This window comes from Macaca thibetana, chromosome 12 (assembly GCF_024542745.1).
Source record: "Macaca thibetana thibetana isolate TM-01 chromosome 12, ASM2454274v1, whole genome shotgun sequence".
Lineage (NCBI taxonomy): Eukaryota > Metazoa > Chordata > Mammalia > Primates > Cercopithecidae > Macaca > Macaca thibetana.
Window position 1 is genome coordinate 113,138,139 of NC_065589.1, and position 17,727 is coordinate 113,155,865.

Sequence of the window (17,727 nt, forward strand, 5' to 3'; positions counted from 1 at the left end):
AGTATAGAATTCGATATGTAAGAAGAGCTCAATAGATAGTAACTGAATGATTAAGGACAAAAGTAAAAAGGATTATAAATAATAGTTTGTCTGAAGGGTAGGTAGATGGATAGACACAAATTCATGCTTGTATATATATTATGAGTATATTTGTCTTTATACATGATTATCTATTAATACAAATACTTTTACCTTCGTCAATATACAAAATAAAATAGAAAAAAACCCTGATTTTACAATCAATAGTAGACTCGCAAATTTCAGTTAGATACAGAAAATAAGAACAATGAAAAATATATAACACATAATACTGATGCATTCTGAATTTCCCTCCATTATTAAACATCTTTTGCTGTTACTTTTATTGCCAGTGACATTCATAATAGTTTAACATATGTTAACATAATGCATGTTCTTTAGAGATTATGCTATCTAATTTTTAAATCCCAAATTTATGAATGTTTAATAGAAACTTTTTTAAAAAAAACAAAGCATCCAGTTATTATTCAGTTAGTAAATGCCGTTGGTCATTTTTCACAGTTGATTTTTTTCTTCAGAAGCTCTAAGAGAATTTTATGAAATACTTAGAATTATATGAAATTTAATGGATGAGCATGGTAGCAGTAATAAGAAGCAGCAAATTTCGAAGATAATTATACATTTAATAGAATCATCATATACTCTTTTTGCATAGTAGATAAGGCAAAGAGAAGTAGGCATGCTTAGCCTAGCTTTCAAGGGACATGCAGTTGGGATGACCACTGTATGATAGATTTGATCAAGGGATAGAGTCCAATATCCCCAGTTCACCATCTTGTGTGTCAAAAACACTGACTTGTATAATGTCATGAAACTGAGCAGTGAGATTGACACCACCTGTATGGAACTGAATGTTTATCACCAGACACTGTCAAGTGTGGGGAGCAGATTTTTTAGTCCAGCAAGGCGTTTGAGATTGTAGCCCTCATCTATTCCTGTTCTGAACTACTTCTAAGGTACTAGAACTGGGAAGAAGGCAATGTAAATGGGAGAATGCTCATATATCCGTATATGAGAAAAAAGCTATTCATCTTTTGAGAGAAGTACAAAGGGAGAATGGTAAGGGAGGAGTTGCTATGTGGGGGTAAATCTGGTGGATAGAATGATATATATAACTAGTATTTTTGTTCATTGTATCCATATATTCATCTATTCACCAATTATGAGTTGGGACCTACCGTGTCCTAGGCAATATATCTAAAAAGATAAAATTTAAAATTTAGTTCAATTATTAATTGCCTAGTGAAGGAAGCTAACAAATTAACAGATCAATGTAATAGACTGCATTGGAAGCCATGATAAAGATGAATCCAAGATACTTTTTAGAATATCTGAGGAGAGATTTCCTAACTAGAGAAATCTTTGAAATTCTTTTGTTTCATGAGAATAAGTAAAAAAATGAATAAGATTTAGCAGAAAAAGGAAGACGAAAAGTTTGTTCCAGACAAAAGAAACTCCAAGAGAGATATATCCCACAGGAGCAGGAGATGGAACAAATAGAATTATTGACTTTATTATAGTTGAAAGAAGTGATTCACTCAGTCAAGTATTTTGTCAGTATCCATTATATGCTCAGTTATACAATTTTTCCAACCTTGAATGGTATATTACTTTAGAATTTTAAATGTATTACATATGTTACTTATATTTTCCTGAATGTTCATAAGGCAGATAAGGAAAATATCCTTATTTTACTGTCAAAAGATGTATTATAAATGAAGCTAAAATCAGACTGTTCAGTATATTAAAATACTTACAATTGACTGATTCATTCGGTAAATAATTATTGAGCTCAATTTACATGATATTCACTGTTCCAGGTGCTACAGATGCAATAGTGAAAAATACAAGTTTCCTGCCTATGAGGCGTACATTTACAGAGAACTGTATACATACATACATACATATGTAAATATGAGACTGGTGCAGAAGTAATTGAGGTTCTTGCCATTACTTTTAATGGGAAGAAGGCAATGTAAATGGGAGAATGCTCATATATCTGTATATGAGAAAAAAGCTATTCATCTTTTGAGAGAAGTACAAGGGAGAATGGCTTTTAATGGCATTACTTTTCCTGGCAAGAACCTCAATTACTTCTGCACCAATCTCATATATACATATATTCATATACGATATGTACATATGTACATACATTCATATACATATTTTGCCATCAAAAGTAATAGCAAAAACCACAATTACTTTTGTACCAATCTCATGCATACATACATACATTCATATACAAACAAACACATATACACAAATCATACATTGAATGGTCATAGTTGCTGTATTAGTACATTCTTGCACAGCTGTAAGAGACCAGGTAATGCATAAAGAAAAGAAGTCTAATTGGCTCTAAGTACTGCAGGCTGTACAGAAGCATAGTAGCTTCTGCTTCCAGAGAGACCTCAAAAAGCTTCCAATCATGGCAGAAGGCAAACATGGAGCAACATTTCACGTGGCCTGAGAAGGTGAAAGAGAGGGATGGGGGAGGCGTTATACACTTTTAAACAGCCAGATCTTGTAATAACTCATTCACTCACTATCATGAGACAGCACCCAGGGGATGCTGCTAAACCATTCATGAAGGATTCATTCCCATGATCCAGTCACCTCCCACCAGGCCCCACCTCTAACACTGGGGATTTCCATGTGACATGATATTTGGTTGGGACACAGATCCAAATTATATCAGGTGCTATGGAAAACTAGAAAGAAAATTAAAGGAGATGATGGATGTCAGATAGAGTTGGATGGTCTGACTTTCCTAGTCTCACTTTATATAGAGTAATAAGGGAACACCTTATTGATAAGGAGATTTCAGACCAGAGACCTGAAAGAGATAAGAGGAAGAGCCAGACCAAGAGAATACAAAGTACAAAAGCCCTGGAACAGGATCATGCAGGAACCCAGTGAAGAAGCAAGAAAATGAAAAAGATGAGATCAGAAAGACAGTAGAGGGCCAAGTCATCTAAAAGGGCATATCAAAGCCTTGCTTTATACCATATATGTAATCACTCTCATGAATCCAGCAGAAAAAACTCAATGTTTTGTCAGATAAATATATTTTCTTAATGTTTATGTATATATATGTATATATATCTGTGTGTGTATATAAAATATGTGTGTATATATGTATATATGACTTTCGCCATTTAATTTTCAAAAATAATTCTATTGATTTAATGTGTCATCAGAGTTTAAAAATTATCAAATGGGGTCACAGTTGTAGGTGGGCATTTGTGTTTCTGTGTTTGTGGAGAGATGAGCAATAAAGATGGTAAATTTGAATTAAGTAACTTTCTATAGAATCCTTTCAATTTTGTGGCCTGTTGTCTTTTGTATTTTCCGTAAATTTATGAATACATTATCAGAAATGAACATTCAAGTACCTACAGTTGTGAAAGAAAGGATTTCAAAAAATATGTTATAGAATTTTATAATTAAAAGATTTATTTTGGTAAACTGGTGCAGATGTTTGCATGTTCCTTATCTTTGAAGGATATATCACTAAACACACTCTTATGTGAAGATATGACAGTTCTTGTTTGAACCAATTTAGAAAGTGTCTTTAGTCTAATAGTAAATCATTCATATCCACCATGCACAAAATTTTCTTATCCTTCCCACAACTCAACCACATACGCATATAATTTATCAGATTTACTTTTAAAAAACTAAAAAATAGCATACATTCATTTTTTTAAATTAGTGTGCCCATTTTCCTAACTAATTTTAAATCAGTATTTGGTATAACCCATGAAGGAATTAACAGTAGTCAGCACAGGTTGCACGCGTTTTGTTGAGATTGTTCTATGCTCTTCTATATTTTAGAATGAGGAGCCCGTGTTTTCTAGAGATGGCAGCAAATTCTTTATGACAGTTCCTGTTAAGCAAGGGGGACGTGGAGAATTTCACCACATAGCTATGTTCCTCATTCAGGTAAGTGCTGGCTTTTTTCCATGTTTTGATTTCATTATCCTCATGTCACTGAAGGCCCAGTTCTTGTGGCATTCTAAACCTCTAATTCATGGCCATGAAACCCAGCCATATATACAACTCACAGACAGCTTAGGAAGAGGACCTCCATCCATAGCCATACATTCAAGCCTTACCTTCCCAAAAAACAGTCTCAACACTCAGTACAATTTAATGAGTTAGATGTGTGTCCTGTGAACTGAGGGCTTTGGGATATAGAATTTAATAAATAAAAACCTCCCAACTTTTGAGGACCTGAGGCAATCTAGAGAAGATTTTTTATTCAATGAATACATATAACCTATTTTGTACAAGTAATATTTTCCAGGTGCTATAAAAGTTTTAAATACTCAAAACAACCTAAATATCCACCAAAAATTGATGGTTGAATAAATTATGGCACATCTCCCCAAGCAAATAGAGTGCAGATTTTTAAAAACAGGATAAAATAGATGTTTTATGTTAAATAACATAGATTTCATGTTATAAAGTATAATCTATGTTATATTTTTATGGACTTTCTGATAAAAAGAGGGGAAAGGTTACTTTTTAATCTAATCAAAGAATATGAAGGGTTTATACAGTTTTATTATTAAAAAATTAGTAAATTCAGGTAGTTAGTTTAAATATGACAAGGCTAATGAGTCAATCTGAATTTAATTTCCAAGAGCAAGCATTCATGAAAAAATAAAGCATCCTTCAAAATCATATGCATAAATACTCTAGTCTCACAGGTTAAAGACTTTCTAATGAAAAGTCACTGTGGCTAAAATGGGATCTTTAAGAGAGTTTTACAAACTAGCTAAGAATAATTTTGTACTTACAAAATATAGAATAAATATAAATATGGCAAGGATACTTAACTGACCTTAGTAATCTTATGTTTTTAGAACCTTTAAGACTTGTGCACATTCTCAAATGATTACCATTATCTACATATATTTGTATTGGACAGCTTAATGCTTTAGAGTCTCAAAATCTTATGTCAATAGTTTAAAATTTGAAACTTGTTCAGCGTCTGTGCAATTAAAATAATTGTCATTATTTTAACTTTAATTTTAATCAAGACTGAAACAAATAATTTGGAACACATACAATTTCCACAGTACAGATGTAGACTGATTTTCATAGCATATTATTAAGGTGGAAAAACAGGTTATAAACTAATGCATAATATGATCCTATTTATGCTCTAAATAAATGTATGCATTTATAGATGGATAAAATTTTGGATGTTTTTATATCTATGATTCTATAAGTCAGTTAATTATATCTATAAGTCAGATATAATTAAGAGAACTTTTTTATGAAACTGAAGGGAAGTAGACTAGCAAATTACCTTACTTTATAAGCTTTTGCTAATTAAGAGTCAACTTGGTTATCACAAATATTAGAGAACTATTTTGGCCCCCAAAATAACACACTTTCCAAATCCTATAACTGATTAAAACATTTTATTGAATTTTTAAATTTCAGTGTTTTATATTCAAGAAGCTCTGTGAAAAATGTAAGGGGTAAAGAAGATTACATACAAATTATAGATATTTATAAGAGAGAGTGAAGGATAGGAAAACTTGTACAGTACATCTTTGTATATGTAATTCTCCAAAGAAGACAATCTGTCCTTCACTGTAGGTACCCTGTTGTGCTATCAAATACTACATCTTACTCATTCTATCTAATCGTATTTTTGTATCCATTATTCAACAAATAAATAATAGAAATAGTGTCTTTTAAAAAGTATGGCATTGGGTAGGGTTGTGATGTTGACATGTAGGAATTAAAATATTTATACACACCCAAACCAAGAGTTTTTTTTATAAGCCTAGGGAAGAAATACCTTCTATTTTACAGTCAAACCAGCCTAACATGTAGGCTAATTCCTGTATTTCTGAAATGTTCAGAAGAAAAACTTTATAAAGTTCTTACATTGTGTTTACTTTGTTCCTCTTCTATATGGAGACTATAACAAAGCCTTCATTGAAGTAGAAAACATTTTTCTTCTATTCTGATTGCTGTTCAAGTAATTTGTGGTTTGCCTCATTGAGAAATGAACATGACTGCATGATTATTTATGAATATTTTGGCAATTGATTAAAATTAGTCTACTTTGCTAATGAGTCAGAAGTCAGTGCTAGGTAGATACAATTTATACCTAACTTTAAACACACACAAACACAATCACATACATTATTTTAGGAAAGAGTTTGCACTACCTTGCCTCAATTTAAAAATAGCTAACAAAAAAGCTATTTATGATTTGTTTATGACTGCTTAATTGGCATTATGAACTATAAAATTCTGAAAACTTCAAACTGAATAAACTGATAAAGGAGTATATAAAATCACCCACAATAGCATTACCTCACATTCTCACACTTTTAATCCATTATTGTGTATATGTTAAATTCTTTTTTACATGAGAAATATATAATTTTCCCCTAAAGATTGCAATTATAGCATAATATAGATTTATAACATTAAAATAATAGCTAATGAGCATTTTCTTAAAACATTTAATTGTATTCCTAATATTTAACATCTTATATTTTTCTGAAATGTGATTTTAATAGCTGCTCAGCATTACATCAAGCAGATATACTGTACTGTCTTTATTTATTTATTTATTTATTTATTTATTTATTTATTTTGAGACAGAGTCTTACTTCATTACCCAGGCTGGAATGCAGTGACACGATCTTGGCTCACTGCACCCCTGCCTCCCGGGTTCAAGCGATTCTCCTGCCTTAGCCTCCCGAGTAGCTAGGATTACAGGCACCCACCATCATGCCCGGCTAATTTTTGTATTTTTAGTAGAGGTGGGTTTCACTGTGTTGTCCAGGCTGGTCTCAAACTTCTGACATCAGGTGATCTGCCTGCTTCAGCCTCCCAAAGTGCTGGGATTACAGGCATGAGCCGCTGTGCCCGGCCTGTCCTGTATTTAAACGATCCAAGTTTATTCATCATTAAAGTTATTTCTGTATTTTGATGTTAGAAATGATTAAAGTTGCCGGGCGCGGTGGCTCAAGCCTGTAATCCCAGCACTTTGGGAGGCCGAGGCGGGCGGATCACAAGGTCAGGAGATCGAGACCACAGTGAAACCCCGTCTCTACTAAAAATACAAAAAATTAGCCGGGCGCGGTGGCGGGCGCCTGTAGTCCCAGCTACTCAGGAGGCTGAGGCAGGAGAATGGCGGGAACCCGGGAGGCGGAGCTTGCAGTGAGCCGAGATTGCGCCACTGCACTCCAGCCTGGGCAACAGCGTGAGACTCCGTCTCAAAAAAAAAAAAAAAAAAAAAAAGAAATGATTAAAGTTAAAAGCCCCTATAAACACTTTATTTATCATTCTTCCCACAAAATTATATTTCTAGATGTTAAAAGATATGCAGGCAGAGTATATCCATATGTATGTATTTGTTTAGGTTTTGATGTGTAATGCCAAATTGGCTGTCCAAAAAATAGTACAGTAATTTACTGCCTAAACAGTAATGCATGCCAGCATTGATGACTTTTTACCCCCTTTCCTTCCCTTGCCATGTTACATAATTCTACTTAAAATTGTTATGCCTGAAAAGTGAGAAATGACAGGAGTGCAGCCTTGGCCACCAGCAGTCAGCCAGATCACCTTTGCAGTACTTGGCGCTGACCTATGTTTGAGAGCTTACTGGTTCATTCAGAATATATTTATTTGTTTGAAGTACCTTACTCCATGAAATTACTAAATTTTTGCAAACATTTGCTCTCTCATATTATCAGTAAGTCCATAAAAATCATTAATTAGAGACCAAGCTGGAAAATTATTGCTTTCAAGCTATTTTCATTATGGAGAGTGATGACTGTCATTACATATATTTTAGTGGGTTTTTTTTTTTTTTTTACTCATTTACAAGAGCGGTCCTTGTTAAAGTGATTCCAAAGGATACAAATAAAAGAAGCAAAGAATGCATGTGTTTTCCTCCAGTCTTCATTTAAACATTATTGTAATTTTATAGAAACTACAGTATTGCATCCTGATATGTCAAATTTAAATTTTAAATGCATACTTTCCCACAATGCTAAATAATTTTGAAAAAAAAAATTCTTTAGAAGATTAATATTGAGTTGACTGGATGTGCATCAATCACCATTATTTGTTGTTCTGTGTTTAATTTACTGGCAATTTGTTGTAATGATAGATGTCACTGTATATAAAGCTTATTTATATTGTAGATTATTTCTTTAGTATTGATTAACAAAACCAGAATTGCTGGATCAAAAGTAAAAGATTTCTAAGCCCTACTGTATGTATTTCCGGATCACTTTCAGTATGAATATATGAAAGCAAAATTTGTGAGTGTTTTCTCCACTTTCATATATTCTATTAAAGATAATTTTTTTAAAAAACTGTGACTTTTCTGAAATCTATATAGCTAAAGAAATTGTTGGCCGGGCGCGGTGGCTCAAGCCTGTAATCCCAGCACTTTGGGAGGCCGAGACGGGAGGATCACGAGGTCAGGAGATCGAGACCATCCTGATAACACGGTGAAACCCCGTCTCTACTAAAAATACAAAAAACTAGCCAGGCGCGGTAGTCCCAGCTACTCAGGAGGCTGAGGCAGGAGAATGGAGGGAACCCGGGAGGCGAAGCTTGCAGTGAGCTGAGATCCGGCCACTGCACTCCAGCCTGGGCGACAGAGCTAGACTGCGTCTCAAAAAAAAAAAAAAAAAAAAAAAAAAAAGAAATTGTTCTTCTGGATAGAGTGTTTAGTATGCATTTTAATATCAGTTTATGTACTTCCTGAGTTATACACTTATACAAAACTTTTTACCCCAGACCATTAAACTTTTGATCACTTCAGATATTCGCCCCTTCACTCCCTGAAAAATATTTGTTATGTTGACTTCAAACTTCTGAATTCTCATCTCAGGAACTGTAACATCCTGCCATTCAGGCTGCAGCCAAGAGATAGGTTTTTATCAAAGATATGGCACCTTTTTCTCTCAAATATGGAGTAAGCAGAGTTTTCATTGTGTTCAGCCGTTCAGATTCATAGGCATAAGGAACGGTCCTGCCATCTTCTAAAATTGTGTTAAGTGAAAAATTATATGTTGGTGAATCCGTTCACTTTCTCTATTCAGCAACACGAAGTTTTACCCATGAGACCTTATGATTTCACTTGGAACAATTTTAAGTACATTATTCACTGCAAATACTGTGGAAAATAGTATGCCCCCAATCCACAATTTTATCACCTAATCAACCCAGTAAAATTTTTGCATTAACTTTCATTGCTGTATCTGATTAGGACATTGTCTCAAAACAATTAGCTCATCTCATGTGGTGAATAGATGGCAAATTAAAGCATGCTATTTTTAAGCACTACAACATTTCTCTTATTTAGAAGCTGTAAAAGTTAAAATTTAATATAATAAATTTAAATGAATAATGTGTAATTAGGTAAAAAGCACATGCACCGTTAAACTTGTATTGATACGCAATGTGTTTCCAATTTGTAAATAGAACTATAAAACTAATATTTAACTTCCTTGAGCAGGATAAAATCTCTGTGAATTCAAGGGCACTTGTCTGATGTCTAATGTTCCAAATAAAAACTCTATTCCAAATTTCCAGCCCTCTTTTAAGAATGAGTGAACTCACAAGGTTTGTTGCTTTTTAGTCTGAAATTAAACATGAAATATTAGTTCAATTTAAAATACATTATCATATTGCCTTTATCAAAAGTTCACGACAGTTTTATATTTATATGCAGTATTTCTAGTCTATCAGGTTAATATTGCAGAGATTATGGATGCACAGAAAGAAAGAAATGTTACTCTAGAGTAAAAACTGCTGTTCTTTCCTGCTTTGTTAAGTGACGTTTCCTGTTATTGTATTTCTGCTGAAGGTGCTTGAAAACCTAACTGAAGTACAAACATCGCTTTGTGAAATCTGCTCAAATCCCTTGATATTTATTTTTTAACTGTCGCTCAGTCATCTACCATATTCTGATTGGTATTAAGACTATTAACCAGATCAAAATTAATGTGTCCCCTGCTGTGACATTCTTATATAGGTTATTAGAAAGTAAATATTTGCTATTGTATGCAAAATGGGGGTTCAACCTATTCCTCATACCATATTTGCCCTGATAGGTAAAAAGCAAGCAAGGCAATTACAGCTGTTTAAAATAAATCAATAGGTTGTAGGGTTGTTATTATGGCTTCCGACAAGGGATCTTTTGATCCTACACTTGAAAGTGTAATATTTTGAACTAAAAGTATCATTGAAGTAAATAGTGTACAGTTTTATTTTTTTATATTGTGTTCAAACATTTTTCAAAGCATTGGGTTTTTACTCATGGCAATTTTAATTAAAACATACATACACCACACACACACACACACACACACACACACACACACACACCCCACACACACCAAAATATCTTGAAAACCAGAAAATAATTAAACTAGAAATCTGTGGGCCAAAAGTTTCTCCAGATGTTTTCAAATATTGAGCAAAGTTTCTTCACTTTTTTAACGTTTTGAGATTTTTTTTGTCTTGAAATTGGCATCAAAGATGCACTAAAACCTTGAAATTTTAGTATCCCGTCCTTGGCTCATTCAAAGCAGGGCCTGGAAATGAGTAAGAAAGAGGAGCTATCCACTGAGTTATTTTTCTGTGGGAACTTGGCAATAAAATGTATGACTTTAGGATTGTGTGCCAGCCTTTGGGTTGTGCAGGTCTCATATCTCACAAATTGGATGTCTTTGCACTTACATCGTTAGTCAACATATACTTGTAAATCACAGTAGTACATCAGACAGTATACAAAGAAGGTGATACAAAGAAGTCACAGACTTGCTGTTGACCTAAAACAGCTAGACGTCTGGAGAACTTCCACTAAGAACATAAAATAGACTACTTAGGCAGATATTGAAATGCAAATACACACCAATAAGAAAATTTTTCAAAGGAAGATTCTGTTAGTACACATGTGTAGTAAGCTATAGAATGCCTTTTTAGTTTACACTTTCAGTTGTATGGGAAAATAGAGGTTATAATAAAACTGTCCCATATGAACCTAATTCTGAATTTATTTTTACCAAAAATGCATTGAAAGTGTTACTCAGCTGACAGATTACACTCTCTGAAGACAATGCAATTGAATTGCACAAATTATAACATTTAAAATGTCAGACATTTAGAAACAAAATATAATTTCTATTCATAGTTTCAAGAAGAAATCAGCAAATACTTGGAACTAAATGAAAATACTACATATACCAAAATACGCAGTACATATAAACAATAATTTTTAATATATGCAATAATTTTATATGCATATGTGAAATTATGTATATATCCAATGTCAGAATTTAGAAAAAGAAGAGAATAAAAGAACAAATTCAAATGTAAAAGAAAGGAAATTAGAAGTGAAAGAGTAGGCTGGGCGCAGTGGCTCATGCCTGTAATCCCAGCACTTTGGGAGGCCAAGGCGGGCAGATCACCTGAGGTCGGGAGCTCGAGACTAGCCTGACAAACATGGAGAAACCCCATTTCTACTAAAAATAAAAAATTAGCCGGGCATGGCGGTACATGCCTGTAATCACAGCTACTAGGGAGGCTGAGGCAGGAGAATGGCTTGAAGCTGGGAGGCGGAGGTTGCGGTGTGCCAAGATCGCACCATTGCACTCCAGCCTGGGCAACAAGAGTGAAACTCAATCTCAAATAAAACAAAACAAAAAAAAAAAATGAAGGAGTAGCACTTATTAAGCTAGTAAGCAAACATGAAATAAAGCGGTGTGATAAAACAAATAAGTTCTTTGGAAACAGTAATTAAATCTGTAATAGCTATCAAGAGTAATAATAACTTGGACAGCTCCAAAGTATAAATAATGGAAAGGGACAAAATTACAGATTTTAAAAATATTAAAAGAATACTATGAATAACTTTACATTGGTAAACTTGAAATTTAGGAGAAATGGGTGCAATCCAGAAAAAAAGTCAAAAATCAGATTTAAGAAACAATCAAAATCCCCCATAGTGCTGAGAAAATGGAATCAGTGATGTAAAATTTTTCACATCAGGGAAAGGTTGTTTTTAAAAGTGAATATAACCAGATATTCTAAGAACGTGCACTTCCAATTTTATGTTATTTTGAAAATGAAAAAAAATGGCATATCTTTAGTATAATTTATGACATGGGTATCATCTTGTAACCAAAACCAAATTAAGACAGTATGAGAAAGGGCAGTATAACAAAGTTTAAAAATACTGAACCAATTATTGACAAGTTGACTTATTTAATGCATTTAAAAAATTAACTCATTTTTCACACAGGAATGCAAAATTTGCTTAAAATTTCAAAAATATATAAGATAACTGCATTTAAATCTTCATGAGAAAATTATAATCACCTTAATAGATGCAGACATAGGATCCAACAAAATCAACAAATTCAGTATTCAAAAATTCAAAATTCAACAAAATCAGTATTCAAAAACCTTAGAAATTTGGGAATAAAGGGAACTTCTTTTAGATGAGAAAGGCACTTGTCAAAAGGTTCATTAATGTAGCATAATTGATAATGGAACAGTAGTAATAGTCCCTTTAAAATCAGCACTGAGATAAGGAATCAGAATGAAGTAACTTCAGTATACACAAAACCAGAGATAACAGTTTTGTGGTTTGTTTATACTTTAAGTTCTGGGATACACGTGCAGAAGGTGCAGGTTTGTTACATAGGTATACACGGGCCATGGTGGTTTGCTGCACCCATCAACCCATCATCTACATTAGGTATTTCTCCTAATGCTATCCCTCCACTTGCCCACCATCCCCTGACAGGCCCCGGTGTGTGATATTCCCCTCCCTGTGTCCATGTGTTCTCATTGTTCAGCTCCCACTCATGAGTGAGAATATACAGTGTTTGGTTTTCTGTTCTTGTGTTAGTTTGCTGAGAAAGATGGTTTCCAGCTTCATCCGTGTCACTGCAAAGGACATGAATTCATCCTTTTTTATACCTGTATAGTATTCCATGGTGTATATGTGCCACATTTTCTTTCTCCAGTCTATCATTGATGGGCGTTTGGGTTGGTTCCAAATCTTTCTAATCCATTCTAATCAGTGTTCTCTAACTATGTAAAATGATTAAGGAATAGAATGATAGTATTTCTAAGAATACTTTTTGGGTCAAGCAATATATATTTTTTAGACAATACTACTATCTGTTTTCTACATATTAAAATGTTAGTCCTATAAACACGTTGGAAGCATTGATTAAAATTACCTTCATCAACATGAATTCATCTTGGAAAAAAAATTATTGCATTAAATGGCAAATCTTATAACAATGCCCATACTGCAAAGGTTAAAATGAATACAAACCTGAGTCTTTATTGGAGTAAATTTTGTTTTAAAGTATTTTTTTAAAAAAAGCTAACTGTAGGCCGGGCGCGGTGGCTCAAGCCTGTAATCCCAGCACTTTGGGAGGCCGAGACGGGTGGATCACGAGGTCAGGAGATCGAGACCATCCTGGTGAAGATGGTGAAACCCCGTCTCTACTAAAAAAAATACAAAAAACTAGCCAGGCGAGGTGGTGGCGCCTGTAGTCCCAGCTACTCGGGAGGCTGAGGCAGGAGAATGGCGTGAACCCGGGAGGCGGAGCTTGCAGTGAGCTGAGATCCGGCCACTGCACTCCAGCCTGGGCGGCAGAGCGAGACTCCGTCTCAAAAAAAAAAAAAAAAAAAGCTAACTGTAGAGCTGCCAGTCATCCAGATGAGAGTGATTAAAGTCCTACCTTGGTATCAAATGCTGCCATCAACATGGTATTCTTGATTCACCCTTACCCGGAGGAGTTTTCTGAATGACTTTTCTGTAGTTCAAATAAAAGCACTAAGCTACCTACCTTGGTCTGTGTTTACAGGAACGCACGTTCATTCTTGAGCTACGGAACAGAAAACTGAATGTTAACTGAGAATTAAAGAATTCAAAGTGTCACGAGCAGTTGGTACATTCGTGTTTAACAGAGAGATGCTGTTTAAATAAAAGGAAAAATCAATATTTTCTATTTCTTTGCAGAGTAAAAGTGAGCAAATTACCGTGCGGCATCTGACATCAGGAAACTGGGAAGTGATCAAGATCTTGGCATACGATGAAACTACTCACAAAATGTGAGTGTTTTCAGTTCCCTGGTCAGGCTGCAAGTCAGGGTTGTCAAATGCCATCTTTTCTACTAGAATTATGTTTTGCTTACCATAGTCCTAGTCAAAACAAGCCAGCCATGGAAAGAATGACCTTTCTTTAAAGACCTCTTCCACAGTTCACACACAGGTATCTTACACAGAGGCATGTACGCGTGTGTGCGTGCACGCACACACACACAGTGATTGGGAGAGATTATGAAAAAGGATGATTGTATCAGGGGAAAAAATATGTTTTCCAGATTGATCAAAGCCCTGTGTTTGAATAGCAAAACAACTCTTTTCTGTATTTGGACAGTTTTAAAACTTCAAGTGAAGATTTAATGTGAAAATTCAGGTGACGATTCCATGTGAATTCAAGATTCAATGTGACAAGGTGACAAAATTCACAGATCACAAAAAATAGATCTGTGTCTAATGCTTGTGTTGTTTTCTTTCCTGGACAGTTACTTTCTGAGCACTGAATCTTCTCCCAGAGGAAGGCAGCTGTACAGGTAAGCAGTGTGCAAGGATCTCCTTACACAGACTGGCTTCTCAATGGCTGTCTATGTAGCATAAGGAAGGGAAGGGAAGGAAAAATTTAAAATGTCTTTTGCAACATGGTTAGGGAGAGTCAACTTTGCATGACAAAGCTTCACACTCTTGCACCAGTCTGTCCCTTGGCAGGACTGGACACAATGCAGCCTGCTTTCTCCCTTCCTCCTCTGCTCTCTCCTTATTGTTTTCTTCACCTGCTTTTGCAGTTTCTTAGTATCTTTTTTTGTGGCTTGTTTCTCTCAACTCTCCACGTCAGAGACATTTACATATTTTCCCTTGTGCCTTCATCTCCTGCTAAGTCTCATTTTAAATTTTCAGTACATTAATGTGGCACAGGTGAAATTTATTCTTGTACAGTATAATGTTGTTGTGAACAGTTAGTCTACTGTATCAAGCAGGAAGCTTTCCCCCTTTGTCTTGTCGTTCATAAAACCCAGTGAGATTGTTTCAGGAGGAGGCATCCTTATTTAAATAAGGAACGCTCATTGCTTGCTAAAATAAAGCAATACTTGGGAAAATAATTACGTCTGTTCAATGTTCCCAAATGCAAAACTATACTCAAAAAGAGGCTTAAGCTCACACCTATTTAGTATTAAAATGTCTCTTTACTCAGAAAGCTTTTACCAGGATCCCACAAGAATGACTTTTATTTTTGACTGGCAAGCAGCCTATTAATTCTAGACTTTATATACATGTTCTAATTTCCATTTCACAGATCCATTTTTAAAGTGTCAAAACTGCCATGACCTATTCTCAGGGGAAATTCATCATGTTTGAAGAAGTGTCACCACTAATTCTTACCAAGTCGCATAGACTTTCCTTTGAGAGTAAAAATGCATGTTTGAAGTCACCCGACTTCCTCTACATCACCCCCCACACTCTTATTTGTACACAATTAGCTTTCATCAGAAGCAACCTTGTCCTTTTAATCGCCTTTCTTAATATATCATTTTTATATTCTTAGTTTATTCTCTTGGACCTCCTGGAACCCATGTTCTTAATTCTAACTTCCAGGAAACAAAGCTATTTATATAGAGATAGTGATTTGAATTTTGGATTAGGGATCTTGATCAAAGTACTGGTCACTTTTTCTTTTGGTGACCTGAAGCTTATCTTTCTTGAAACATACATTATGATTTATATTGGTAGCCATAAACTATAACTTAGAGAGGTGGAAATACTTTATATCTTATAAAATTCCTATTTTTTAAAACTCAAAGAAAAATGACAGCATCAGAAGATTAGACTTGGTTAAGTTTAGCAAGTGGAACTGCCTCAATCTTTCTTCCCATTATTAGTCTAAAATGTGATTTGAATCATAATGGCTTCTTAGATTTGTGTGCTTGTCTGATCTCTCTAGTGACTGAGGCAGAACAGTCAATATATCTCTGACGTGTACTAGTGTAGTTGACTGTGTTATAAAGAAAATGTAGTACCAATAAATTTTCCCTTAAATAGCTCATCAAATGCCAGTTGGCTTGACTGTAAGATAATGTTAGCGTTTGACCCAGAAAATGAAATCAATGTCTTGTCCAGGCCATAAAAATGATCATTGGTTGACTTAATATATGGCACTAGGCACCGCTGCAGGAGTAGGACTGCTACCGTAGTCATTGTTACTTTCTTTGTCTCAAAATTTGCATCTCTTTATTTCAGCGATCTCATAATCTAAATAATGAGAAAATACCACATAAATCTCCAGGGAACTTGGATCTAAAAGCTTTATGGAAGAGTAGAGAGAAAAAGGTTTTAAATCTTAGTGTGTCACTGAATAGCTGTGTGCAACTGGGGTAATTTCTAAGTTTTCTGTGGTGAAAATTGTACAATATTATGAATGTAATTAATGAAACTGAATTGTGCACTTGGAAATGCTTAAAATGGCAAATTTTATGTTATACAGGTTTAACCCAAATTTTACAAAATAAAAAAAATTGACTACAAATATTTTATAAGTTATCATGAGTGAAACTAATATGATTTGTGCTTAGTATATATTAATTGTTTTGACTATTATAAGAAAATTTTGGATTATAATCATCTCACAGTGTTTCAAATATGGAATTGTGATTTTGTGAACTGTTTCTTGTATCTGCCTTAACACCCCGTTCCAATCCCCATACCTACAGCGTATTGCACATCAAAACCAACGTGAATATTATTCATTTGCAAATATGTAGCCAAAAATCATTTCATTCCAAAATGAAATCGAGCCTTTTGTCTGATCAAGTTTTTTAAAGATATTCTCAACAGTGTTTTCATCCAATGACCTACCAAATTTTGCATTCAGACTTATTTATTAAATAAACAATTCGATAAATGAAATTTAATCTTGTATTAATTTTTCAACTCCTATAACCTTAAGCACCATTATTATAAAATAAAGATAGTGATGACTCTTCTTTTTACCACCTCATTATCTCAAAGTGTGTGTTGTTGTTAGTGTTATATATGTTATAATACAAATACAACTTTTTTTTAAATCAGTAATTTTCTGCAAGTAAATGATGGGGAAAATTTGGCACTGATACCAAATTCTAATGTTTAGAATGTTTAATTTAGAAAATCATGAGCTTGATGTTTTGTTTGACTTGTGGAAGTGTTTATCCTTCTTTCAATGAGTATGTATTAAATATTGAATAATATCTGTGGGAAATTCCCTTTAAGATTTTACACAGAAATATCTATTTAAAATGCAAAAAACAGTAAGTTATTTTGAGTTCCATTGAAATCAGTTCTTTGTTTATAGCCATACATACAAGCATACATATTGCATACGTAAAAATATACATACTTTTAATTTTAATAGATTAAGAAAAATGTGTATGTTTTAACATTACTAATAGAAGTTGACATTTTATGTATATGGTGATTCATAGTTTACAATGAACCTCTATGCAAATACCAATGTAACTCCCCTGTTTATATTATATTTAAATATGAACACCACACATTCAAGGGCCTAGAATAGTAGCATTTCTATAATAA

General features: G+C 34.0%; 1 protein-coding gene across 4 annotated transcripts in view; it reads left to right on the top strand.

Annotated features, from left to right (window-relative positions):
• DPP10 (dipeptidyl peptidase like 10) overlaps window positions 1-17,727 on the top strand; it is a 1,406,192-nt gene that overhangs the window by 1,333,061 nt on the left and 55,404 nt on the right. For all 4 annotated transcript variants that reach the window (XM_050751763.1, XM_050751761.1, XM_050751764.1 and 1 more), the window contains 3 exons: window positions 3,877-3,984; window positions 14,084-14,175; window positions 14,652-14,699. In XM_050751763.1, coding sequence (XP_050607720.1) covers window positions 3,877-3,984; window positions 14,084-14,175; window positions 14,652-14,699 — 248 coding nt within the window. The remainder of the gene's footprint in view (window positions 1-3,876; window positions 3,985-14,083; window positions 14,176-14,651; window positions 14,700-17,727) is intronic.